General features: G+C 44.3%; 1 protein-coding gene across 2 annotated transcripts in view; it reads left to right on the top strand.

The window, feature by feature from the left end:
- The window catches only part of Gnal (G protein subunit alpha L), a 152,706-nt gene that overhangs the window by 33,747 nt on the left and 93,035 nt on the right, over positions 1-25,924 (top strand). Inside the window, exons 1-4 of one of the 2 annotated variants that reach the window (XM_070029618.1) lie at positions 6,575-6,801; positions 7,034-7,106; positions 8,061-8,115; positions 8,264-8,383. In XM_070029618.1, the coding sequence (XP_069885719.1) occupies positions 6,660-6,801; positions 7,034-7,106; positions 8,061-8,115; positions 8,264-8,383 (390 nt within the window). In that variant the 5' untranslated portion in view covers positions 6,575-6,659. Of the gene's footprint in view, positions 1-6,574; positions 6,802-7,033; positions 7,107-8,060; positions 8,116-8,263; positions 8,384-25,924 lie in introns of those variants that run through there. The other variant, XM_070029617.1, reaches the window with a different exon arrangement.

Genomic DNA, 25,924 nt, shown 5'->3' with positions numbered 1-25,924 from the left:
TGAGGACTGGACAAGCACTGGTCACTTGGTGTCCCTGGCACTAGCCAAGCTGTCACTGCACTGATTTAGAGATCTTCCAGAGACTGTTTGATTCCTCTTTTTAAATTTTCCATGTACTTGTACCAAAAGTCTTAATACAGCTTTAGTGTGGTTTTGGTTGGTTTCAAGTACTGAGGTTTGAACTCTGAGCCTTGTACTTGCTAGACCAATATTTTACCACATGAGCCATGCCCTCAGCCTTTTCTTTTTTCAGGTGGGCCTGTTGTTTTAGCCTGGGACTACTCTGGACCTCCATCCTCCTACTTACAGCCTCCCACATAGCTGGGTAAATTACAGTCGTACATCACCTTGCTGTCCTATATGTTGATTTATTTTTTTTAATGTAGCGTATCCATTGTATTGTATGTATGGCAGGCCACTTCAATCATTTTTCAGATTTACTCAGCAACTAACTCCTGGATCTAGGCCTGACATTAATTGAAACAGTTGCTTGATTTTTTTTTCATCCAGCTGTTAAATATCTGTGACAAGCTTTCTTATAATGGGAGAGCTTCCATTTCCTTCTTCCTTCTCCTAAAGGCTTGTTTCAACTAACCAGAGAACAAGTCTCCGTTTTTCCAGCATTTACCACCTTGAATCAAAGAGACTGAAACAAACCAAAACAAACTTGTAATTATGAGACTCAATTAAACTTCCAAATGTAGTATGGTTTCAGCACCCTTATATGTATTTGGCATCATTAGTAAATAATAAATTCCTCTTGCTTCACCTTTGTCTCTGTCTCAACTTCTGTGTCTTCCATGTTGTCCTGGACATGACCAGAGCCTTCCCTCAGCTGCTTTAGGGACACAGCAATTCCCTGATCCTATGGCCTGCGCCCTCTGCTGACAAGTCTCACAGAGCAGCCTTTCCTCCCTGCCAGGAGTGCTGGTTGCCTGAGGAACATGATGCTTCAGCTGCAGTTGCCTAGCAACAGATACTTGCACTACCCTGGCACCTCTGGCTTTCTGGCCTACCCATCAGCTCCCCTCACAGCTCCAGATGAGCCAGCTAGTAGTCTAGATTCTGCTTTAATGGTTCAAACACAAAGATCAGTTTCTCAGACTAGAATAGCAAAAGACCAGATTGTTGGATTTAAAGCTTAAAACTTGGGGGACTAAGGATGTAGCTCAGTAGTAGAGGGCTTGCCTAGCCTGCACAAAGATGTAGTTTCCATCCCCAGTGCTGGGGGGGAAAATTACAAAAATTACTTAAGTGCCTACCTAATAATAAACTAAGGTTGGCTCTGTGTGTGTGTGTATGTGCATGCCAATACTCAAGGCCTTGAATTCTTGCTTAGTAGGACTGGAGCTCTTATCACTTGGGCTACACCTCCACTTACAGCTTTTTGCTGGTTTGTTAGAGATAAGTGTCTTGTGGACTTTCCTGCCTACGCTGGCTTCAAACTTCAACCCTCAGATCCCAAGCTCTTGCGTAGTTAGGATTATAGGTGTGAACCACCAGCACCTGGCTGCCTTTGGATTGTGTGTATGTGCGCACGTGCACACATGCACGTGTGCATATGCACACAGCATGCCAGTCCTGGGGTTTGAACTCAAGGCCAGGGTGTTGTCCCTGAACTTTTTCACTCAAGGCTAACACTGTACTACTTGAGCCACAGCTCTACTTCTGTCTTTTTTGCTAGTTAACTGGAAAAAAAAAGAATTTCATGGGACTTCTTTCCCAGGCTAGCTTTGAACTGTGACTCTCAGATCTCAGCCTCCAGAGTAGCTAGGACTACAGGCATGAGCCACCATCACCCCACTGGCTTTGATTTTTGTAAGAAATATTTCATATACAAAGCTCTATGCACATACACACAAACTGACTAACGTATGGTATACTTAGGGGAGGAGTGTATAGGTATAACTCCTCTAAAAGACTAATGTACTGTTTATTAAAATGAATATAAGGAAGTGGAAACGTGTTTGGGGGGAAAGGACAAACTGGGGAACATGAATGGAGAGTGGAAAGGTGAACAAATACAGTCATAACATTCAATGTGCATTGTGTAAAAATTGCACTACATAACAAGGGTAGGGATTTGAGAGTTGACATGGGGAGAAAATGATGGAATGGGTGACATTGACCAAGAAGCACTGTACTCAAAACCTGACTTACAGAATTGTAAGCTCTTCATACAAGTACTTAATGCTACTACTACTACTAATAATGATGGTGGTGATAATGATAATAACTCTTAAAAAGAAATATTTCATCCTTGAATAAGATAAACGCTTACGTTTTTAGACTGTTGTGCCTTTTAGACCAGAATATGGAGTGACATACTATACTGTAGGCAGTACTAGGCAGATGTTATGGATGCAGATGCCCTCCTAACTTACTCTCCCTATCCTTCAAATGATGGCAACCCTGGTTCTCATCTTCTAGGATTACTGCAAATACCAAGCAGTTGTCCAAGGACACAATTTAGTCCACTGTCAGCCATCATTGAAAAATCAGAAGCAATTTTACCATTTTTATTATTGGTGTGCTTTTTAAATATATTATGGGATGCTTTTCATCACCAATTCTGGCTAATCTTCTTAAATGCCAAATACAAGTTATTTATAGCCCTTGTTTCTAAAGCTGAGTAAGTCTATAGTTTTAGAGTAAGAATATTGCAGGCTACCTTAAATGTGTGGCTACTGAGTTTAACCTAGTTCTCCCTTCTTAAGTATACATGGAGAGTTTTTGTTCTCTTTCAGTGATTTATGGAAAATTCACAAATCCTACTAGAATATCACAGTATACTGTGCTTTGTATATTCCTTACTCATTTATGTCCCCATAGCCATGCTACTACTCTGTGTGTTATCACACGCCCAAGGTGTCCACAAAACTATAACTTTTAACCTGGTTTAGGATGGTCTCTCTATGCCCAAAAGAGTTAGTAATCATTTTATTTTTTAAGAGTGCTCTTGCTCGGGGCTGGGAAGGTGGCTCAGTGGTAGAGCGCTTGTCTTGCATGCATGAGGCCCTGGGTTCGATTCCCCAGCACCACATAAGCAGAAAGAAAAAAAAAGCCAGAAGTGGCTCTATGGCTCAAGTGGTAGAGTGCTAGCCTTGAGCTGAAGAGCTGACGGACAGCACCCAGGCCCAGAGTTGAGGCCCCACGACTGGACCAAAAAAAAAACAAAAACAAAAAAAGAGTGCTCTTGCTAAGCACTGGTAATTTATGCTTGTAATCCCAGCTACTCAGGAGGCTGAAATCTGAGGATCCAGATTTGAAGCCAGCCTGGACAGAAAAGTCTGTGAAACTCTTATCTACAATTAACTCATAAAAGCCAGAAGAGGGGTGTGATTCAAGTGGTAGAACACCAGCCTTGAGCATAAAAGGCCAAATGAGAGCCTTAAGCCTTGAATACTGGTGGACTCATGCACATGCATGAGCATGCATGCACACACACACACAAGCAGTTTTGTTTTCAACATGGTTCTACATTGGAGAAATATTTTATTAAGATTTGAACATAAACTTCTTTCCCTGAGAATCCATACTTTGGCCAGGAATCATTTCTGACTTTCCTGAATTTATTCATGTATTCAACAAATATGCACAGGGCATCTGTGGCACAGACACAGACACTAAAGTATGTAGGGGAGTAGCAGATATAGAGACATACATCCCAACCCTTGAGGCTCCCACAGTCTCCTGAAGCTCTGATGAGCTATGAGCAAACCATCACATGCAGGGTGCTAGGTGAAACAAGAGAGGGACTAGGGTTCCAAGACAGCATTAGAGCCTTCTAAGCCTATGAGGAGAACAATGATACCCAGCTGGAAGTGGAGTAAACAACTAAATGGAAGCCAAAAGACAGGGGGCCGTGGGCTTTCCAATGAGAAGCAGCAGTACATCTCAACTAGCCTGGTCATGGAAGGGGACAGAGTGGGCTGAAGATGAGAGTCTGAGTAACCATGCCTGGTGCCTGGAGATGATAGGGACAGTGGTACTGTTGTGGTTTTCATTGTCATAGCAACAACATTGTGTAGGGTGCACTGTAGTAATGAGGTGAGAAGCAGTGGAAAAGCTCTGGATTGTCCTGCTGAAACCCACCTTAGAATTTGTGATCCAAGATGGTGATGGTACCAGAGAGTAAAAAGGGCAGGACGTGTTCTGTGTTTAGGAAACAGATCCAACAGGACACAGCAACTTTGTGTGTTTGTGAGAAGGAAAAAAGGAGTCTGGAACAACTCCAGTGGCCCTGGTTTGGAAACTCAGTGGTCCTTGTTTCAGAGAGAGAAGAGAAAGAAGCAGGTGAAAGTGTGGGTTGGCATAGGGCACCAGCTAGTCCTTGGCAACTGGCAATCCTTAAGGCATCTTGGATGCATTCAGGACAGGGTGGGAAGGTGAGCAGGGCTGGAGGTATGATATGGATGTCTTCAGAACAGTGCAGAGCCTGAAGGTTGCATTCAGCCCACTGGGAAACAACGATTATGCTGGGTCTGAACTGAGATCCACCAGCTGAGGTGAGAAACCCAAAGGGCCATGAGGAAAGCCAAGGGCCAGAAGTTTCAAGGAAGAATCAGAGCTGGCTCCACAGAGAACAGAAAGCCCCAAAATCCTCCAAAGAAATTTAGAGCTGGAAGGCCATTGATGATTCTGGTGAGAACAGTTTCATTGAAGGAGCATAGGCCAAAGCCAGGCTATCAGGGTTTGGGGTGTAAACAGGAGACAAGAAACAGGCAGAGTTGGAGCCCAATTTAAAGTTTTGATGTGATGGAAGGGGGCTGGAAATTGGAGGCCTTTATGAATTTGCAATGGAATTTGTTTACAAGCTTGAGAGAAGCAAGTGGGTAGGAAAAGACAGGTTAAAAATGAAGCAAGATGCCAGGCCCTAGTGGCTCACACCTGAATCCTAGCTATTGAGGCAGCTGGAATTTGAAGATTGTGGTTCAAAGCCAGCCTCGGCAGCAAAGTCTATGAGACTCTAATCTCCAGTTATCCAGCAAAAAAGCCGGAAGTGGTGGCATGGTTTAAATGGAAGGCCACCGGCTTGAAGCAAAAAGCAAAGCCAAGAGCCCAAGCACTGAGTTCAATCCCCAGGACCAGCAAGAGAGAGAGAGAGAGAGAGAGAGAGAGAGAGAGAGAGAGAGAGAGAGAGAGAGAGAGAGAGAGAGAGAGGAGACAAGTGCTGGAAGCGGCAAAAGAGAAGGCTGACAGAAGGAACGGCCTCAACTCCAATATCAAGGTAGAGGACAGGGACCAAGGCGATAGCAGGGAAGCCCAGCGCGGTGTCTGTGGGCAGGAGCACAGACCAGGCCATGCTGAAGTGAGGGAAGATGTGAGTTTGGAGTAAACGATGGATTGGGGGCTTGAAAGCCACTGCGCAAAGGCTTGTGGGACATGCAGCCGGCCCAGGCCCGCAGCCCAGGCCGACCTCCATTGGTCAGGGTCTACGGAAGTGATCGCGGCTTGAAGCTGGAGTCCACGGCTAGGGCCCAGTCCCCTGAGCATCCCGCCCCCTGTGGAATATCCTCCTGCTCAGTCATGGTAAAGGACAACAGGTGCCAGCCTCCTGCCCTCGGCTACAAGGCCAAGTTGGAAGCCATAGCGTCTTCTGGAAAAAGTAGTAGAGCTGTTCGGGAGAACTGAAAAACGAGAGAGACGGGGGCTGGAAGTAAAGACAGAAGACGTGGGTGCACTGGAATAGTCTAGAAACTGAAGGAACAAAGGCGGTGTGACTGGTGAGCCCCTCAGATGCTCCTCCCCGATAGAATATGCATGATCCCGCGCGAGTCCCCGCCGCCCGCCCGCCGGGGAGCAGGGAGGCGTCGCGGCGAGGGCGTGGAGCGCGCGCTCAGACGCACTCGCGGGCGCGGGGTGCGAGAGAGCCACGCGGCCCCGGGGCGGCGCAGCGTGCGGCGGGCAGCGGACCGCGGGCCAGCGAGTAAGTGCCACGGCCCTTCCTCCCATTTGGGCCCCTCAGGCGTCCGGCGGGCCTCTAGACCCCACCCCCGGGCTTTGAGCCCGGCTGCGCGCAGAGCTAGCGACCCGGACCTGGACTCGGACCCGGGAGGGGGCGCGCGTCGGACCGCCAAGGCGCAGCGGTGTGCGGGCCAATCTAGCAGGTGGCCACGGCCCGCGCTGGGGTGGGGGGGGGGGATCCCATCGCACGATCCGTCCCTCTTGGCCGCCGTGGCCATCACCCCGGCGGGGACCCGGCCGAGAGCGCAGCCCCCTCGGGATGGCCGCTGGGAGGTACTGAGGAGTGCCGGGCGCGGGTGTGCGACCTGAGGGCGCAGCGCCACCCCGGCTGTCTCCAGCAGAGCCCGGCGCCCTCAGCCCCTGGTCCCTGTGAGTTGTACGATATTTACCAAAGACGTTTAAAACAGTCTTTTCTTTAAAAAAAAAAAAAAAAGGCATTTTTATTCAGCGCGTCTTCCTTCCATCATTTTTCCTTCGCGGTGGGCAGGGGGGTGGGAGGAGAACGCCCGTGGTGACCGGGAATCTGGGGTCGTGATCGGGGATCGGGAATAGGGGATCGGCAAACACCGAGAGACCAGCCCATCTCTTTCAGCAGCGGGGAGAGAAGCCGTCGCAGGATCTGTCGGTCTCAGCACCCGTCTCTTCCTTTGGCGCGCCTTCTCCCTGTCTGAAGTCCCTCAGAGCAGGCAGGCATGGGGTGCTTGGGCAACAGCAAGACCGCAGAAGACCAGGGCGTCGATGAAAAAGAACGCCGCGAGGCCAACAAAAAGATCGAGAAGCAGTTGCAGAAAGAGCGCCTGGCTTACAAAGCGACTCACCGCCTACTGCTACTGGGTAAGGCCGGAGGGCGCGCGGCTGCTCCGGCCCCCGGGGCGGCTCCGGGTGCCCGCCAAGCGCACAGCCGCGGAGCGCGGGGCCGAGCGGGCCAGGCCGGCGCCGAGACCCGAGACCCGACCGCGGCCTGGGGGAACTCGCCTGTCCGCGAAAACCCCATCTGGCGGGGAGGATAATCTGTCCCGGGAAACGCTAGGACTCAGGTGACAACATTTTTTCTGTTTGTTCTCAGGGGCTGGCGAGTCTGGCAAAAGCACCATCGTCAAACAAATGAGGATCCTGCATGTCAACGGATTCAATCCCGAGTAAGAAGGCTCAGTCTGCTTTTCCTTCTAACCCGCATGCAAACTTTTGTCAGTTCTCTCCAGACTCCCCCAGGTGCTTTGCTACACAGTCCCTCAAAGCGAGGAATTAGAAATTGGGCGAATTAGAATTAGGAATTAGAATTGACACAAAGAATTAGAAATTAGAATTTGCTCTGTTTAGTTAGGCAAAATCTTCTTTTAGCGGTGTTTAGCTAAGACATAACATCCTTAGAAAAATAATTCCTTAGGTACTCCAGGGTTGCCGGTCTGTAATATTGCTGTTGCTCTGAGCATTGCATTTCCATCCCTCATCCATTGGGATCTGACACCCCACACACTCCATACCAAAATCTAGGGTTCCAATCAATGCTGTATGTAAAATGGCACAGTATTCTCCTTGAATCTCTAGATGACTTGTAATACCTAATACAATGTAAATGCTAGGTAAATTTAGTTATCCTAATGACAAGGAAAATCATTGTTATCCTTAATGTTATCTTCCGTGTACTGAACATATGTTCAGTACAGATGCAAGTTTTTAATTTTTTCAATCATTGGTTGGTTGAACCCACTAATATGGAACCACCCAACATAGAGCGCTAACTGTGTCTCTTTCTAGTATCATTTAAACTTACGATTATCAACATGTCAATAATGAGCATAACTGTTGGGTTGTGTTTATATGCAAAACCCATAATAATTTTGCAATATTTGTGAGCTGAAGGGTTTTTGAAAGATATAGGTTATAAAATGAAGCTTATTTAAAGCACAAATTAGAAGATAGGAATATTTTTATTTCCCAAGTAAAATCTTTGCAGATGTTGTCTTGGGAGTTGATACTGACTTGTAAGTCAAACCAGACCCTGCTGTTGCATGGGAAATCTGAAATCTTACTGAATTGATTTCAATTTATGAAGGGTGAATTAGATTGATAACAACTCTTTTTCAATACAGGGAGAAGAAACAGAAAATTCTGGACATCAGGAAAAATGTCAAAGATGCTATTGTGGTAAGGACCTTTTTCTCTTAGTGTTTGTTTACCAGAAAGATTACTCTGTGCTCAGAAATTGCATAGGCAGAAATGACATATTTCAGATTATTATGCATGGAATCTATATGCTTCATTTCTCCATATGGTTTTATTTCTCTCATTTTAGACAATTGTCTCAGCGATGAGTACTATCATACCTCCAGTCCCACTGGCCAACCCTGAAAACCAATTTCGATCAGATTATATCAAGAGCATAGCCCCAATCACTGACTTTGAATATTCTCAGGTAAGTCAGTTCTCACTGAAAATTTTTAAACAGGAAAAAAAAAAATGGAACCACTTTTTATGAAGTGGCTTAAAGTTGAGAATCAGCATTGATACTGGTTTATTAACTTTCTTCAAAATCTAGCCCTATATGAAATGCTTCCTCTATTCAAAATTATATGCTCTTGAAACTTATTAAAGACAGTAGGATTGGGCTGGGAAGGTGGCTCAGTGGTAGAGCGCTTGCCTTGCGTGCCTGAGGCCCTGGGTTCGATTCCTCAGCACCACATAAGCAAAAAGGAAAAAGCCGGAAATGGCGCTGTGGCTCAAGTGGTGGAGCGCTAGCCTTGAGCGGAAGAGCTGAGGGACAGCGCTCAGGCCCAGAGTTCAAGCCCCATGACCGGACCAAAAAAAAAAGACAGTAGGATTATAAGAAATGTTTTGATCAATGTATGAGTAGCTGGTGATCAGCATATTGCTTTTCCTGTATGTTTTTCTTTTTTTAATGAACAATTAAGGATTATCCCAGACAACAAAACCTTATGGTTCATAATTGCCTTTATGTGAATAACAGAAAGAAAACAATTTGGCTTATTCATAGGCTATGGATCTATTAGATGATTTAAGAGAATGTGTTAGGTATAGGACCCAGGCCACCTGACCATTGCATTGGCGTATTGTAGAAGGGCAGCTCAGCTCACCCCTGCCCCATCTTTTATACAGTATGCAAAAGGACAGTGTCAGTATTGGTTGCTCTCTACATTTACATTTCCTAGAAATAATTGTTTGGTAATTTACTAAGCAGGTTTTAAGGGAAAGCTGTTTGTTAAATTTCTCAGAAAATCATTTTTGTTAGTTGCACCCAAAAAGCAAAATTTTGTAAGTGGGATGTGTGTGTGTGTATGTGTGCACATGTGCAAGCACGCACATTCATTAGTGCATGCATAGATGGTATCTATCAATTCAGAGCTTTGCTGCCTGGCAGTGCCTGCAGGTGCTTGTAGCTGCCTGGCAGGGTAGCTTGGAGACATTTTGTTTCTCAGAAGTCTCTGTTCCCAGAGAACCCACACAGGAGCCAAGGTGTAATCAGAATCCCTGTTCTTCTCTGTCTGCCCGAAGGCCAGGTACACCTGCCTGCCCTTTCCCCTCTCAGTACAGCTGAGTGTTCCTGTGGGCTCTGTATCAGGCTGGTGAATATGAATTACTTCTTGTTCATACCTGTAATCCTAGCTACCAAGAGGCTAAGAGCTGAGGATCTCAGTTCAAAGCCAGCCCAGGCAGGAAAGTCTGTAAAACTCTTATCTCCAGCTAACTACCAAAAAGCCAGAAGTAGAGCTGTGGCGTAAGTGGTAGAGTGCTATTCTTAAGCAAAAAATCTCAGGGACAGTGTCCTAAAACATTGAGCCCTGAGACTAACACCAAAGGAAAAAGAAATGTTACTTCTTTATAAAGGCATTAAGTTCTAATATTCTCTTATCTTACATATCTGTCCTCATGTCAAATCAGTGTTTTATTTATAACAAACCTAGACTTAAATAAGGAGCATAAAGTTTATCACATTTCTTCTGAAAATGCTGTTTTTTATTTTAATAAGCAAAAGTTTTCAGAGACATCTATTTTGTGGTGCTTGGAAATTTTTAGATTGCTCATTTTATTAGATTATGTAGTTTTACCAGTACTGAAGTTTGAACTTAAAGAAGGAAGGTTTGCCTTTCTTGCTTGGCTGTTTTCCTTGGGGCTGTCAGTCTACCACTTAAGCCACAACTTCAGCCCTGCTTCTTTGCTGGCTAGAGATGGAGTCTCTTGCACTTTTCTGCTGATTGGTTTCAAACTACAATCATTTAGGTCCCAGCCTCCTAAGTAGCAACAGTTAAAGGTGTGAGCCACCAGCACCCAGCCTAGATTCTGTAGTTCTTGGAAACAGGTTTTTGTGATCTTTGTTAAGAATGATATCAGGGCTGGGAAGGTGGCTCAGTAGTAGAGTGCTTGCCTTGCATGCATGAGGCCCTGGGTTCCGTATCTCAGCACCACAGGAGCAGAAAAAGCCACAAGTAGCACTGTGGCTCAAGTGGTAAAGAGCTAGCCTTGAGCTGAAGAGCTGAGGGACAGCCCCAGGCCCAGAGTTCAGGCCCCACGACTGTAAGAAAAAAAAAAGAATATCAATGATTTATATACTAATGACATCTAGTACATTTGGAGATTAACTTTTATTTAAAGGAATTATAATTCTTAAACAACATAAAAATAGAACTGCTAAATAGTGGTTTAATAGTAAATCCTACATTACTAAAGTACATTTTTGAGACCAAATCTTTTGACAAAGTTCGTCACTGTCACAAGCCAGTGACTTGAGGATATGTATTTTCATTTGGGAAAATGGTTGTTTATTTGTTTGTTTTGTTCTCTTTTTTTATGCTGCTGGGGATAGAACTCAGGGCCTTACCCATGCTAGACCAAGCACACTACAACCAAGCTGCATCCCTAGTCCCGGTAAAATAACTTCTGAGTGAAATATATTCTATCATGCAAAATTAATTTTAAGGGCTTGGGGTGTGGCTGTGTCAGAGCTTGTGCTCAGCCTGGACAGGCCCCAGATTTGATTCTCCATGCTAAAATAATAATCACATTTTCCGAGCCATTTAGAGTAAGAAGGAAAATGAAGAAGAATGACTTATTTGGAAATGTCTTAAGAATTTCCTCATCTGAGTGCTAGTGGCTCACACCTCTAATCCTAACTACTCAGGAGGCTGAGATCTGAGGATCAAGATTCAAAGCCTGCCTAAGAACAAAAGGCCGTGAGACTCTTATCTCCAATTAACTAGCAAAAAGCTGAAAGTGAAGCCATGGCTCAAGTGATAGAACACCAGCCTTGAGCAAAAAAGCTAAGGGAAATCGTCCTAACCCTTAGTTGAAGCCCAGTACCAAATACCATGCTTGGGTAAATTCGGGGTGGGGAGTCAACTTTTCTTCTTTTGTTCTTTGTATTACATTTCATCTAAATCCTCTGACATTAAGTTGTAAGAAGGAAAATTGGGTGGATTCTGAGAACAGAAGGTCTCTAAAGGGAGAATAAAGGAAGAGACAGAGTCCAAACCTGTGATCCAGGTGTGGGAGTTTGACGCTTTGGAGGGGGCTGAGCACTAGAGATGCATGGCAAGTCTCTGTTTTATCAGATCTCACAGGCTTTGGGCGACAGCACTTGTGTAAGGCAAAGGTAGAAGTCAGGCAGTCATTAATCCAGATGCAAGATAATAAGGTGATTTGGTGTGGGGTGGTGACTACAGGGACAGAGAAAAATGGCCTGAGGTGGGATTTATTTTGGAAATTGAGCCATTCAGACAGGTAAATACTTGGATGTGAATATTGAGAGAAAGGCAGAAATCAAGAATGTCTTGGGGAAAAAAAAAGAATGTTTTGGAGTTTTGGGTTACGTTGGTGACAGAAAGGTTAGAAGGAGGAAGATAAGAGTTTTGTTTGCCTGATGAATAGGAGACCATAGTTTAGACATCCCAGTGTTAATGTGACACATACAGCTGGATTTGGAGGTTGGAACACAGAGGAGAGCTGTCAGCACAGAGACAGGTGCTTCAATTAGAGGAGAGGGACAGGGAAAGCCTGGAGACCATGACTTTGAAGTTGAGAAGGAGAGCTGCCTGAATGACAGGGTGTGAAGTAGCTGATAGTACAAGAGTCAGAGCCAGGGCCAGTGCCTGAGCAGAGACTGATGGGATCCAGGACACAGAAGGTCCCCACCTCAACTCCACTGCTAAGCAGGAGTGAAAGGCAGGGCAGAGGACAAGTGCAGACAAGGCTAAGTCTTCGGGTTTGTGGTAGAAAAGTGAATGAGAGTCTGCTTGGAAGGCCTTTTAAAACTGATTGTAGCCAGGCACCCAAGGCTCACGCCTGTAATCCTAGCTAATCAGGATTCTAAGATCTGAGGGTCATGATTCAAAGCAAGGCTGGGCAGGAAAGTCTTCCAGAGTCCTATTTCCAATTAACTATCAAAAAGCTGGAAGTGGGATTGTGGGGTCATAGGGGGAGCTCTATGTGGAGTTAAGTGAAGTAAGCCAGGCCCAAAGAAATATAGGTCCCATGGTTTCCCTTATTTGCAATAACTAGTATATGTCTGAGACAAGCAGAAAAGGGCAGATAAGTTGATGTTAGTGGAATGAACCCCAAGATAAGTATTCAAATTTTTTTTCTCCTTTCATGCAATTGTTTCTAACATATTTATAAGATGATTTCTTTGTTGCTTTGTATGTTCCTCCTCCACAGTATAACCCATACTTTTACTGTATTTGATGTTGGTATAATTTGTGGAGGGGAAGGGAAAAAACCAAATTGTTTAACTAGGGATACAGGTGGACCCATTGCAACAATGAGATATACAAATCGTTAGGTCGAAAAACGAACTTAACAACTTTGGTGGGGGGTGGGAAGAGAATCGGGTGGGGGGAGGGGAGGAGTATGGGAAGGGAAAACAACGAGGAGGCAACAATGCTTGATAAGAAATGTACTTGTTGGGCCTGGGAAGGTGGCTCAGTGGTAGAGCGCTTGTCTTGCATGCCAGAGGCCCTGGGTTCGATTCCTCAGCACCACATAAGCAAAAAGAAAAAAGCCGGAAGTGGCGCTGTGGCTCAAGTGGTAGAGCGCTAGCCTTGAGCTGAAAAGCTGAGGGACAGAGTTCAGGCCCCACAACTAGACCCAAAAAAAAAAAAAAAAAAGAAATGTACTTGTTATCTTGCCCATGTAATTGTAACTGCTCTGTACAGTATTCTCACAATAAAAAAAAAAAAAGAAAAAAAATAAAGCTAAAGGCAAATTGAACCACTTTAAAAAAAAAAAAAAAAGCTGGAAGTGGAGGTGTCACTCAACTGGTATAGTGCCAACCTTGAATGAAAAAGCTAAGAGACAGTGCCTGGGCTCCAATTCAAGCCCCAGAACCTCTACACACACACACACACACACACACTTTTTATAGGATTGCCTGTGATTAGTATGAGCAGGAATAGGGATAGAGCCAGACTAGCAGGAACTCACAATATATCTGCTGCTCAGAAATGGCATTTTGGGCTAGAAGCAAGTGGCTCACACCTGCATTCCTGACTACTAAGGAGGCTGAGATCTGAGGCTCACAATTTGAAACCAGCTCAAACAATTACACACACACACACGCCACTGTGGCCCAACACACACACACACACACACACACACACACACACACACACACGCCACTGTGGCCCAAGTGGTAGAATGCTAGCCTGTAGCAAAAAGCTCAGGGACAGCATGTAGGCCCAGGAAACACAGCTAATGTTAAATTTCAAGCTAAATAAATGCCAAAGTAAGTACTTTGCAAAGTGTTCATTGTAATAGAAAGGAAAAGTGCTGTTTTTAGCTACAAATAACCAACAATTGCCTGGCTACATCTTGTTTCACTGGATTTTTGTTGTTGGATATGGTTTTGTTTCTAGTTTGTTTGTTTTTGTTTTGTTTTTCAACTCAGGGCCTCCTGCTTGTTAGGCTGGTGCTCCACCATTTGAGCAACACTTCCAGCCCTTTTTGCTTTATTTTTCAGATTGTTTGCACTTTTTTCCTGGACAACATCCTTCAACCTATACCTCCCTGCTACCTGGGATTCATAGATCTTTACAACCATGCCTGACTTATTTGTTGAAATAAGGTTTCACTTTTTGTCCTAAAACTTTGATACTCCCAATCCCTACCTCCAGGTTGCTAGGTGATAGGTGTGAGCGGCTGCACCCAGCTCTATAATTTTTCTCTCAGAAATATACCCAAACTTTAGAAGGTCTGGGTTTGGGACTTGATTTTCCCAGGAAACCTTTCACTAGTAAGCACCATTTTGTGTAGCATTTAGCACATGAATACGGGAGGAAATGCAGATGGAGCACAGTGAATTGGCTGAGAAATAGGATAAATACCAGGACACTCCCTCACTTGTGCGCTCTCTCTTCTCTCTCTCTCTCTCTCTCTCTCTCTCTCTCTCTCTCTCTCTCTCTCTCTCACACACACACACACACACACACACACACACACACACCACATAGAAAAACTAAACAAATTCAGTGTTCTGTTGAGTTGAATTATATGTTTGTTTGACACACACACACACACACACACACACACACACACACACACACACACACACACACACACACACACACACACACACACACCACACATAGAAAAACTAAACAAATTCAGTGTTCTGTTGAGTTGAATTATATGTTTGTTTGACTTTTCTTCTTTGAATGTGGATATTGTATTAGCTTTTAAAACTATGAGTACAAATGAGGCTGAACAAGAAATGCAAAAACAGAGCCAGGCATAGTGGTGCACAGTTTCTGGTAGGCTGGGACAGGAGGATCGTGAGTTCAAGTCTGAGACAGGAGGACCTTGAGTTCAAGGCTGAGACAGGAGAGCCCAAGAACAGGAATTATAGTTTTCCCTACCTCCATGTCTTATAACCCAGGTCAACAGAACTCAGCATGGCTGGTGTGTATTTTGGTGAATGCACCAGCAAAGAATATCCTAGTAGACTGGAACAAGGTCCTAGGAAACCATACTGTCCATCTCCTGTCCTCAATTTGATCTTAAACATGTGATCTTGAGTAATGCACCATGGTCCAGGAGACTTCTTGCAGGAATCACCTGATATACAAGAGAGTATATCAGGTGCCAAGATAAGAGTAGAGCTGTCACCTAGAATGCCATATTGAGTCATAGCTGCATCTGCCTGTGTGCTCTATTATCTCTTGTTTTGGAAGTGGGATAGGAAGGTTGAAATGTAACTCATGCTATGTAGCTCATACTGGACTCAAACTCAAATTCCTTCTGCCTTAGTTACCTGAGTGATGAGATTACAGGCATGTGTTCTACTGTACCCAGAGTGAACTACAGCTTGGTCTTTCCTGGAGATGAACGCACAGACTTGCACATGCTAGGCTAGCACTCTGTCACTGAGTTCCACTAACAGCCTTTGTAGTTTTTCAAATGAACCAATCTGCAGCCCTCTATGTAAACCAGGTAAGAATGAGTTACTCTAATGGGAATTTGGCCACAACCCTGACACAGGTACTTAGCACCTCCCATGATGGTTCCTGCCCCAAGACCTTATCATATCCCAGACACCACTAAAGATGTCAGGGCTTCTGTGTTGTTAACTCCCTGAGGAATAGCTGAGGTATCCCTCCCCATCTACCCCTAAAAGTTCACATCACATGTCCACATGTCTATTGGTCTAGATCACAGTGGGATCCCTGTATTCTTGTCATTCAGGACTTGTGGACGCTCCATGTCAGGGAATACACAGGCTGACCATCATATTAGGTTAAAAATAATCATAGTGATAAGGTGCCCATATATATATTTGTTACTATATATGTATAATATACATATTATATATATAACACAAAACAGTAATCTACTCTTTGATTTGAAATGGAAATCAGTTTCCCAAGTAGCCATCCTTCCCTCTGCCTTTGAACCAGTGAAGCTTTGTGCATAGTTTAAGAGAGAAAGAAACCAGGACTGGGAATGTGGCTTAGTGGTAGAGTGCATGCATGAAGCCCTGGGTTTGATTCCTTAATACCACATAAACAGAAAAAGCTGGAAGTGGCATTGTGGCTTAAGTGGTAGAGTGCTATTCTTGAACAAAAGAAGCTCAGGGGCAGTGCCCATGCCCTGAGTTCAAGCCCAGAGAGAGAGAGAGAGAGAAATCATACAAAGACTGGGGGTATGGCTCAGTGGTACAGCACGTGCCCAGCATGTGTAAGCCCCTGCATTGATCCCTGGCACCAAGAGAGAGGGGGGGGAGAAGGAAGAGGAAGGAAGGGGTCAGGAAGGAGGGATCCAGCACTGTATAAGAGGAATCTGTCATTCTACTTTCCACAGAGAATTGAATTGCCTAAAGATTTCAGATGTGACATTAAAAAATATCATCTTAGGTAAGTTAAGATATAATTAATCAATAGAAGTTACTTCATAGACATTCTTGAGCCTGGCTGCCCTGTGCTGGGTCATGCACCACCAAAAACGAAAGGAAAGGGGCCACACTGAGCAGACTCCATGGGGATGAGGGATGCATGGGCTTGGTGCCATCTCCATGTGGTCAAGAACAGGTGGGAGGTAGAAGGGGAACATCCTCCCAGAACCTTGAGTCTGGCAGAACAGTGTCTAGGTGATGTTGGAACCAGCCCACTAAGGCTCTGACCACAACCCTGCCATGTGTCCGCCATGTGTCCCTGAGACTGCTGATCATCTTCTCAGGGTCTCACTGGAGGAGACCACAGAAGCTCCTTCATTTGGCTGCGTAAGGATAAATGTGTTAAGAGCTGAAATGCAGCTGGCTCATGTGAAATGTTCCATTTCTGGCTTTTTGGTGGTTCATTGGAGAGAGAAGAGTCTCAGGCTGGATTTGAACTTGGTCCTCTTCTGAATAGCTAGGATTTCAGGAATGAGCAACTAGTGCCTGGCTCACCAGTACCTCTTTACAAGGAGCACCCTTGATCTGTGCAAGAGAGGGAGCAGGTAAGGCCTTCGGTATCAACACAGACTGCATCCCTCATTCTGAATCCAGTGTTTTAAGACCTAGGCCCAAATTCCAAGAGTCTCGTTAGGTCCAGCTACTCACTCCCATACACCAAATAAAGAGACATGGTGAATGGTAGAAAAAGGAGATTTTTACATGGCAGCCATGGGAAGACAGCACTTCAGTAAATCTTCAGCCATCTTGAGAGGTACAAACATGGGCTTCAGATCAAATAGAGAGAATTGAGGGGAGGGCATGAGAAAGGCATGCAGAGTTAAAACCATCTCAAGTGGCAGGCATGGCCTGATTGGCCATCAGTCTTTGTTCTTGGAAGAGTTCTGGAGAATTGTTACCGCTTTATTACTAGAACAGAACAGGAACACGGTGGTCTCCTGAGTTTAGGCTGTTTGCTTTAAGATGATAAAAAGACCACATTGCTTGTTTGAAGGCCTTCCACACAAGATTGATGTCTGTGAATCTGATCTTTCTAAGATGGTATAGAGATTGCCAAGTTGACCACAACAGAAGCCAGCTGAGATCCAAGGGCACAGATCCCATGTTGGGAAACTTTGAGTTCATCACAGGACTCAGCCAAGTATCATTTAGGTTGCCTCATACAAGTCTTCCTCCACATCATCCCAGCTTGAGGTTCTAGTGGTGTCAGTAGACACCAACTTACTGTCCAGCCCTCTCTGCATCTCATGGAGAACCAGTGGCATCCCTTCCCCTGCCTCCAACCAGCATTCAGAAGCAGTCTCTACTACTAGGCCCAGAGCTGGCATTCCTCCCCTCCCCCAACCTTGCACTTCACAATGGCCCTGAGGAAGCTCCCTGCAAAATACCCACAAAAGGTTGGCAGCCTCAAGAATCCTGGTCTTTGAGCTCTCTCCAGAGGGAGGTCCTCCAAGTACCCTGGCTGATCACCTCAGACCTCATGTTCTACCTGGTCTTCTCCAGCTACCCACTCCTCAGGGGTCAGCCCTCCCTATACCCATCTCTACCCCAACCCCTCCTCTTCCACTCTGCCTTACTTGCAGTTAGATTGTTCACAGACTACCTTCAATGGCCTTTTCCCATTGTTTCTGCTTTCCTTCATCCTAACCATCCCACTCTGGCTTTCCTGCAGCTGTTGGAACTAACCTGGCTTTACTTGATCCCTATTGGATTTTACTGCCTTGCTTTCTAAGACTATAGTTTTTGTCTAAGTCCCAAAGAGTGCTGGCTAAGTGAACTTGGTATCACCCAGCACACCTGGAGCTGCCTGGTGAGAGGAAAAGGGCCTTGCCTGGAACTCAGTCCCCATGCAGGACAAAGTAAATTCTTCCCATCTCCAGTGACAAGTGCTTTCTCAGAAAAGCTGCCACAATTTGGAAATTTTTTTTAATTGTGAAAATACTGTACAGAGGGGTTACAATTACATGGGCAAGATAATGAGTACATTTCTTATCAAGTATTGTTGCCTCCTCCTTTGTTTCCCCTTCCCATCCCTTCCCATCTCCTCCCCCCAAAGTTGTAAAGTTCGTTTTTCAACATAACGATTTGTACATCTCATTGTTACAATGGTGGAATTTTTTAAAAATATATTGGAATTCCTAGGATGTGTTCTCTGGTTTAAAAAAAAATCCAACCAGGTGCCAGTGTCTTACACCTGTAATCCTAGCTTCTCATGGGCTGAGATCTTAGGATTCCAGTTCAAAGCTGGGCTGGGCAGAAAAGTGTATGAGACTCTTATCTCCAGCTAACCACTAAAAACCACAAATAGAGTTGTGGCTTATGTGGTAGGAGGCCAGAATTAAGTGATAATGGTAAGAGACAGTTACTTGGCCTGAGATCAAGCCTCAGTTCTGGCATTAAAAAAAAAAAAAAACTGGAAAAGATTGAGACAGGAGGATCCTGAGTTAGAGACTAGCCTGGATTGCGTAGCTACACATTGGTTCAGAGAAAATATAAGGAAGAACAGTAATCCTTCTAATTTGTGCCTCTGGCTTTCTTCCTTTTGGGGAGCTTGCTAGAAGTGCTACAAGCCTCTGTCATGGATTCAGGGAAGCCACATTCATTCCATGGGGATTTAGAAAATAGCACTCTAAAAATGAAAATAGTATCTAAGTGCTAGTGGCTCACGCCTGTAACCCTAGTGACTCAGGAGGCTGAGATCTGAAGGATCTTGGTTTGAAGCCAGCCTGGGCAGAAAAGTCCATGAGACCCTGTCTTCAAAATGACCAGCAAAATGCCAGCTGGCAGCATGATTCAAGTGGTAGATCGCCAGGAACAAGCAAGCTAAGTGAGTTTAAAAACTCAGTACCAGAAAAAGAAAACAAAGTAAAAACAGTGGTGTGCTGTGGAATAGAGTTCGAGGCTGTAAAAGCCATCTCTCTGTCAGTCCTACCAGCCTGAGGAAAGGAAAGCAGGAGGCATGGGTACCAGGGAAGACACTGTGGAGGCCTTCAGCTCCTTAGGCCAGCAGTACAGATCTGGCAATGAGCCAAGGTAGAGACTCCCAGACCTGGCCTCAGTGTGGAGTCTAAGAGATAGTATTTAGTGGGATGGAGCTTCATTTTGGAGGATTGACCTTGAAGACTGGGGAGGTGGAGATGGTCCTGGGGCAACCTGATACTCAATAGGTATCTGCGGGGACTTCTCAGCCTGAGGTGTCTGCACTAGGGAACCCCACCAGCTAATTCCACGGAACTGAATCTGCCTGGGTGGGCAGAGGAACACGGAGGCCCAGGAACAGGGGACACATTTGGAACCTGTGAACAGATGATGAAAAGCAGTGAGTAGTCAACACCCCACTGCAGAATGCTAGGCCAGTTAGGAAAGGCCACATGCACCTGGCCTCAGGCTAGGGACAGCTGCTCAGTGGCTTTCATCAGGGGCAGTCAAAGTCCAGTTGTTGCAGAAAGGGTCACTCTAGAAGTCACAAAGCAGTGACACTTTCTTGTCTGCAGTGGGAATGACATCTGGTGAGCTTGTCCTGGGGTGAAGGGCATTTCTCAATCTGCACCCAGGCTTCCATATTGTGATTGTGTGTGCGCGAAGATTCTGAGGCTTGAATTTAGGTCCTAGGCTATGTCTCTTAGCTCTTTCCTCTCAAAGCTGCTTTTCTTCCACTTAAGCCACAGCGCTACTTCTAGTTTTTCAGTAGTTAATTGGAGATAAGAGTCTCAGGGACTTCCCTGCCTAGGCTGGCAGGTTAACGGATCCTCAGATCTCAGCCTCCTGAGGAGCTAGAATTATAGGCATGAGCCACCATGTCTGGTTGTTTATTTTCATCTTGCATATCAGTGTTTGAAAAGGAATTCTTATCACAGTCAAATACTTTCGTTACTTGTAGTGACCATATTAGAGCTCAATAAAAAGTACTTCTATTTTATTTCATTGTTTTCCTCTGAAATATTATCAAGAGGCATATTCCTAATATTAACTTTTTATTTTGAAATTAGACTTTCCCCTTGAAATGCAAAAACTCAGAACATCCTACAGCCACGTGGGCATTGGCTCTGCTCTCTGCATTAACATGGGATTTTTCTTTGAGAGTTAATTCTAAACAGTTTACACCTTTGCCTATGAATATTTCAGTGTGAATTTCCATAGAAGAGGACTTCCACTTGTACAAGCCTGGCCTAAGTATGACAATTAGGAAATTTAACATTACTACAATACTGTCTTGTAATCTACAAACCATACCAAGATCTCACCAGAGCCCAGTTATAATAGTGATGGTGAGCATAACTCTATCAGTAATCCACCCATGGGCAGTTTCCATTTCTTCCTCTTTTTCAGGGCAATGTGATTGCCACCAGCACCTGGCAATTTTAAAAGTAAAATGGGGCAGAGGGTTCAACAAATCACCAGATCACCACAAATCACTCAATTATGAAAACACAATGATTTTACGTAGACATCGGTTCACTGTCCAATCTGTAACACTGCAGACTTCATCACTGTGAAGGAATCACTGCTCTGACTAGTAACAGGAAGGACACTTGGAGGACAGCAGCCATCAGGCGGCTACCCACTGTCACAGCAACAGCAGCTTGAGATAGTTTGTCTAATCATTTTAGTCCCATGCTACAGGTTATCTCTCTTCACACAAGAGCTACCCATTCGATCCGTACCTGTCCCATAGTCTTCCTTTTTTGGTCTTTTGACATTGTGTCCATGTCACATTTGGATCTGTTTCACAACCTAATTTGACATTTCCACTGGAGAAAGAATCCAGGGCTTTCCCCCTACATGTTGCTCTCACCGTTCTCTGTACCCCTGACACCTGCCCCCTCCTCCTACCAGGTCATGTCTTAGAATCTTCAAAACTGCCTTGGCAGCCCGGTTCTCTTCCTTGTCCCCAAGACAGTTTGCATGCTCTACCATGGTCCTTACCCACGAGTTGATTTGTCTTCACAACCCTGACCATTTAATCAGTACTCAAGTTAATGGTGATCAAAATAACTCACAAGACAGGTTTTTGCCCCTTGGAAATCCTTCCAGTTAACAAAGATGGCTTTATTTGGAAAGCAGAATTATTTAGTCTTGATGCTTGTTCTTTTATTCTTGAAGCTCACATCATAATCAGTCACCCTGAGATTTGCCATTAAGCATGCCTTTGTTGGAGGTAGAAACCCATTTTCTACTTGGTATAGAATGTAGCTTAATAACTTATGCTCAATACTTACATTCAGTGCCTATGCTTAGTACTTATGTACTAAGTACATTCAGTACTTATCCTTTGTGTTTGTGTTCAATTCGTGTACTTAGTTCTTATGTTAAATGCTTTTGCAGAGTATTTCTGTTCAATACTTATGTTTAGTGCTTATGTTCAATAACTGGTACTAAAGGCAAATATTGATTGTGTGCTTGTGCTCTATACTGTGCTCAAGACCATGGGTTACACAAAGAAAATAGAAGCTGTGACTTTGGCCTCAGGAAACTGCTGATTTAGTAAAGACACAAGATGTTTATATGTAATACAAAATAATGAGCAACAACCTATGTGGTATAGACCCAAGATGTTGTAGGTACTCAGAGAAGATGAATAAGAGCTGCGGTGCTCAGGCCAAAGGCTCCATGAGAGTGCTTGACACAGGTGAGTACATTTCCATGGCAGAGCCCTTAAAACTCTGGACAATGAAGGAAGAACCACCCTCAGCTAGGGGCAGCGGTGGATTGTGGGAGAGTTGGAGAAATGAGAAGTGTGAAATGCTTTTTCTTTTTACAAAAAGAGGTGGTGAGAGGCTCTTCATAGGTTTCCCTTCAGAAGACAAAAAAGAAACCACAGAAATGAGGAGAAATCTTGTTTGTCTATTTCTAGACCATCTGTGCAGGCTCAATCAAGTACAAAATAAAGTATCCCATTGTTATTTCAGCTTACTTTTTTTTTTCTTGGTCGATTGTGGGGCTTGAGCTCAGGCCTAGGCACTGTTCCTGAGCTCTTAGTGCTCAAGATTAGAGATCTACCACTTGAGTTACAGCACCACTGCTAGTTTTTGAGTGGCTTATTGGAGGTAAGAGTCTCACAGGGACTTTTCTGTCAGGCTGCCTTCAAACCAAGATCCTCAGATCTCAGCCTCCTGAGTAGCTAGGATTATAGGTGTGAGCCACCAGCACCCAGCTCAGTTTACATCTTTATAAGAAAATCATGAGCCGGGCGCCGGTGGCTCATGCCTGTAACCCTAGCTATTCAGGAAGCTGAGATCTGAGGATCACCATTCAAAGCCAGCCCCCGCAGGAAAAGTCTGTGAGACTCTTATCTTCAATAAACCACTCAGAAAACCGGAAGTGGCGCTGTGGCTCAAGTGGTAGAGCGTTAGCCTTGAGCTGAAGAGCTAAGGGACAGCGCCTAGGCCCAGAGTTCAAGCCCCACGAACGACCAAAAAAGAAAATCATGTTAATGATTCTGTGGAGTCAATGGGTGCATTCATCTTTACCCCTCAAAGTGTGCCACTGCTTTAAAAAATAGTTTTATGAGAATACCACAGGGCAGTTGGTTCAGACTTTGAGAGGCTTGTCTTCATTCTCTGCCCCTAACTAGCTCCATTACAGTCATAGTCTTAATGTTCTCCTGCCTTACATGTCCCATGGCAATTTTTTATTTTAAGATAGTTTATTTTAGGTGTATTGGATAGTTTTCTCTCTTTTCTGATACTGGGATTTGAATCCAGAGCTTACTTGCTAGGCTTGTTTTCTACCATTTTACCCAGGCCTCATCCCTGTATTTTACCAGTTATTTTTGAAATAAGGTCTTGTAAACTTTTCTACCTCAGATAACTTCAAACTATGATCCTTCCCCTCAGCCTCCTGAATAGCTAGGATTACAGGTGTGATCCACCAGCACTGGCTGTCTTATAGATTACATAATTATTACTAAACTTACAGTTGGGGCTGGGAAGTTGGCTCAGTGGTAGAGCTCTTTTCTTGCATGCATGAGGCCCAGCGTTCAATTCCTCAGCACCACATAAGCAGAAAAAAAAAGCTGGAAGTGGCGCTGTGGCTCAAGTGGTAGAGTGCTATCCTAGAGCTGAAGAGCTGAGGGACAGCACCCAGGCCCAGCGTTCAGGCCCCACAACGGGACCAAAAATAAATAAATAAATAAAATAAACTTACAATTGCTTTTCATGTGTGTGTCAGTACTGGGGCTTGAATTTAGGGTATGGCCGTTGTCCCTTAGATCTTTTTGCTCATGGCCAGCCATTTTCCAGCTCTTTGCTGGTTAATTGGAAATAAGAGTCTCACAGCCTTTCCTGTCCAGGCTGGCTTCAAACTGTGATCCACATATCTCAGCCTCCTGAGTAGCTAAGATTGCAGGCATGAATCACTAGCAACTAGCTAAACCTACAAATTTTTATTTCTTCTTTTTACCAAAGAAACTGAAATGGCACCAAGTAGCATTTTGAACTGCTTAGGAGAACTGAGCCACCAGACTTCAGCATCTTTGTTTCCTATTTCTCTCATTGAAACATTGTGCTTATTAAGTAATCTGCCATGGGAATTTCCAAAACTTACAAAACCTTAATATCTTGATCATGTTAATATCTTTCTAATGAACCACTCTTATTTTTATCTGAATTGGGATTCAGTTTGGATTTTTTCATTTTGTATTTGACAGTGCTGGCAAACCTAGGGCTTTGCATGTACTGGGCAGGTGCTCTATTGCTTAAGTATGTACTCCTTTTTTTTGAGACAGAGTCTCACTATATAGTCTAGGCTAATCTAAAACTCACCATCCCCTGTGAGAGCCTCCCACGTGTTGGAATCACAAGCATGTACCACCATACATGATTTAGTTTAGATTTAGGGGTTTGGTTTTGTTTTACTCATGGTCTGAGCTTGCCAGGCAGAATTCTGCCACTTGAGTCCCACCCCAAGCCCTTTTTACTTTCATTTTTAAAAAACACATTCTCATATTTATTCCTAAAACAGCCTGTACCACATTCTCCTATTCACACTTCCTATGTAAACAATATCCACACCACCACACCTAGCTTTGAGATGAGGGAATTGTGAACTGTTTGCCCAGACTGGCATTAAACCACAATCCTCCAGATTTCTGCCTCTCAATTAGCTAGGATTGTAGGCATGAACCACCGCACCTGTCTAGCTTCGTATGTTTGTTTATGACAGTACTAAGGGGCTTTGCACTCTTGCTTAGTTTACTCAAAGCTGGCATTCTACCACTTGAGTCACACTTCCACCTCCAGCTTTTTGATGGTTACTTAGAGATAAGTTGTCTCAGATGTATCTTCCAGGCTGGCTTTGAATCTTAATTCTCATATCTCCACCTTCTGGGTAGCTAGGATTACAGCTTTATTTTTTTTAATGATGATTCATATGGGTCAGAAGCAGTGTTCAGTGTTGGAAATACCATGCTGGCTTATGTACCCATGAACCCTAGCAGGACAGGGAGTTTGAATAAATAATGGTGACTCACTGGTGTCATAAACGAAGGGTGGATTTAGCTCTTGTGGCCACAACCTATGGGGCTGTCCCAAGGGAGGGGAAGGGGTCTGGGGTCTGTGAGGAAGGAGTGAGCCAAGCAGGTGAGCTAAGGGGAGCAGAAAGGGAGACAGGGGCGGGCAGCACAGTGCCTCATATAAATCTGCATCCAAGAGCTCCTTCTCAGAACCCCTGTAGCTCAGGAAGGATTCAAGAGAGAGTTTGGACATTCTTAGAGTAATGACACTTGAAGAAAATTTTTAAGTAATCTTAAAAAGTACTACTTTCAAGTAATTTTTAAGTAATACGTGATACTTACTCCACTTTAAAATCCTATGGTATGAATACAATACCAATATGGTGTTAAAAATGAAATTCCCATATAACAAAAGAGTTACAAGAAATTCAGAAATGCACATGCTTCCATAAAAAGATGGTTTGAGGAGCCATGTGTGGTGGGACAGCCTGTAGTCTCAGCTACTAAGGAGGTGTAGATAGGAAGATCACTGTCAGAGGTGGCTGTACCAGGCATAATCATGCGACCTTATCTGAAAAATAACTAAAACCAAAAGGGCTGGGTGTGGCTCAAGTGGTAGAGTACCTGTCTAGTAAGTATACTGGCCTTCCCAGCACTGATAAAAATGAATAAATGAATGGATAGTAGATAGATAGATAGATAGATAGATAGATAGATAGATAGATAGAATAAATTGTCATGTTGAAAAAAAGATTGTCATTTTAATTTTGAGGGTAAACTTGAAGCTTAATAGCCACTTCTTAATTAAATGACAATTTGTGGTTCTCTTATGATTTGCCTTATCAAGAAACAGAGGAAAGCCTGGTGCTGGTAGCTTCTGCCTATAATCCTAGCTGCTCAGGAGGCTGAGATCTGAAGATCCCAGTTCAAAGCCAGCCTAGGCAGACAAATACAAATTACTCTTATCTCCAGTTAACCAGCAAAAAGCCAAAAGTGGAGCTATAGCTCAAGTGGTAGAAAGCCAACCTTGAGCAGAAAAGCTAAGCAAGACTGGGAAGCTCTGATTTCAAACCTCAGGACTGGCATGGAAGGAAGGAAGAAAAGAAAGG

The sequence above is a fragment of the Dipodomys merriami genome, unplaced genomic scaffold (genome assembly GCF_024711535.1).
Source record: "Dipodomys merriami isolate MVZ:Mamm:240054 unplaced genomic scaffold, mDipMer1.0.p SCAF_2, whole genome shotgun sequence".
Taxonomy (NCBI): Eukaryota; Metazoa; Chordata; class Mammalia; order Rodentia; family Heteromyidae; genus Dipodomys; species Dipodomys merriami.
The sequence above is the reverse complement of the archived record's forward strand: the minus strand, read 5'-3'. Positions and strand labels throughout refer to the sequence as shown.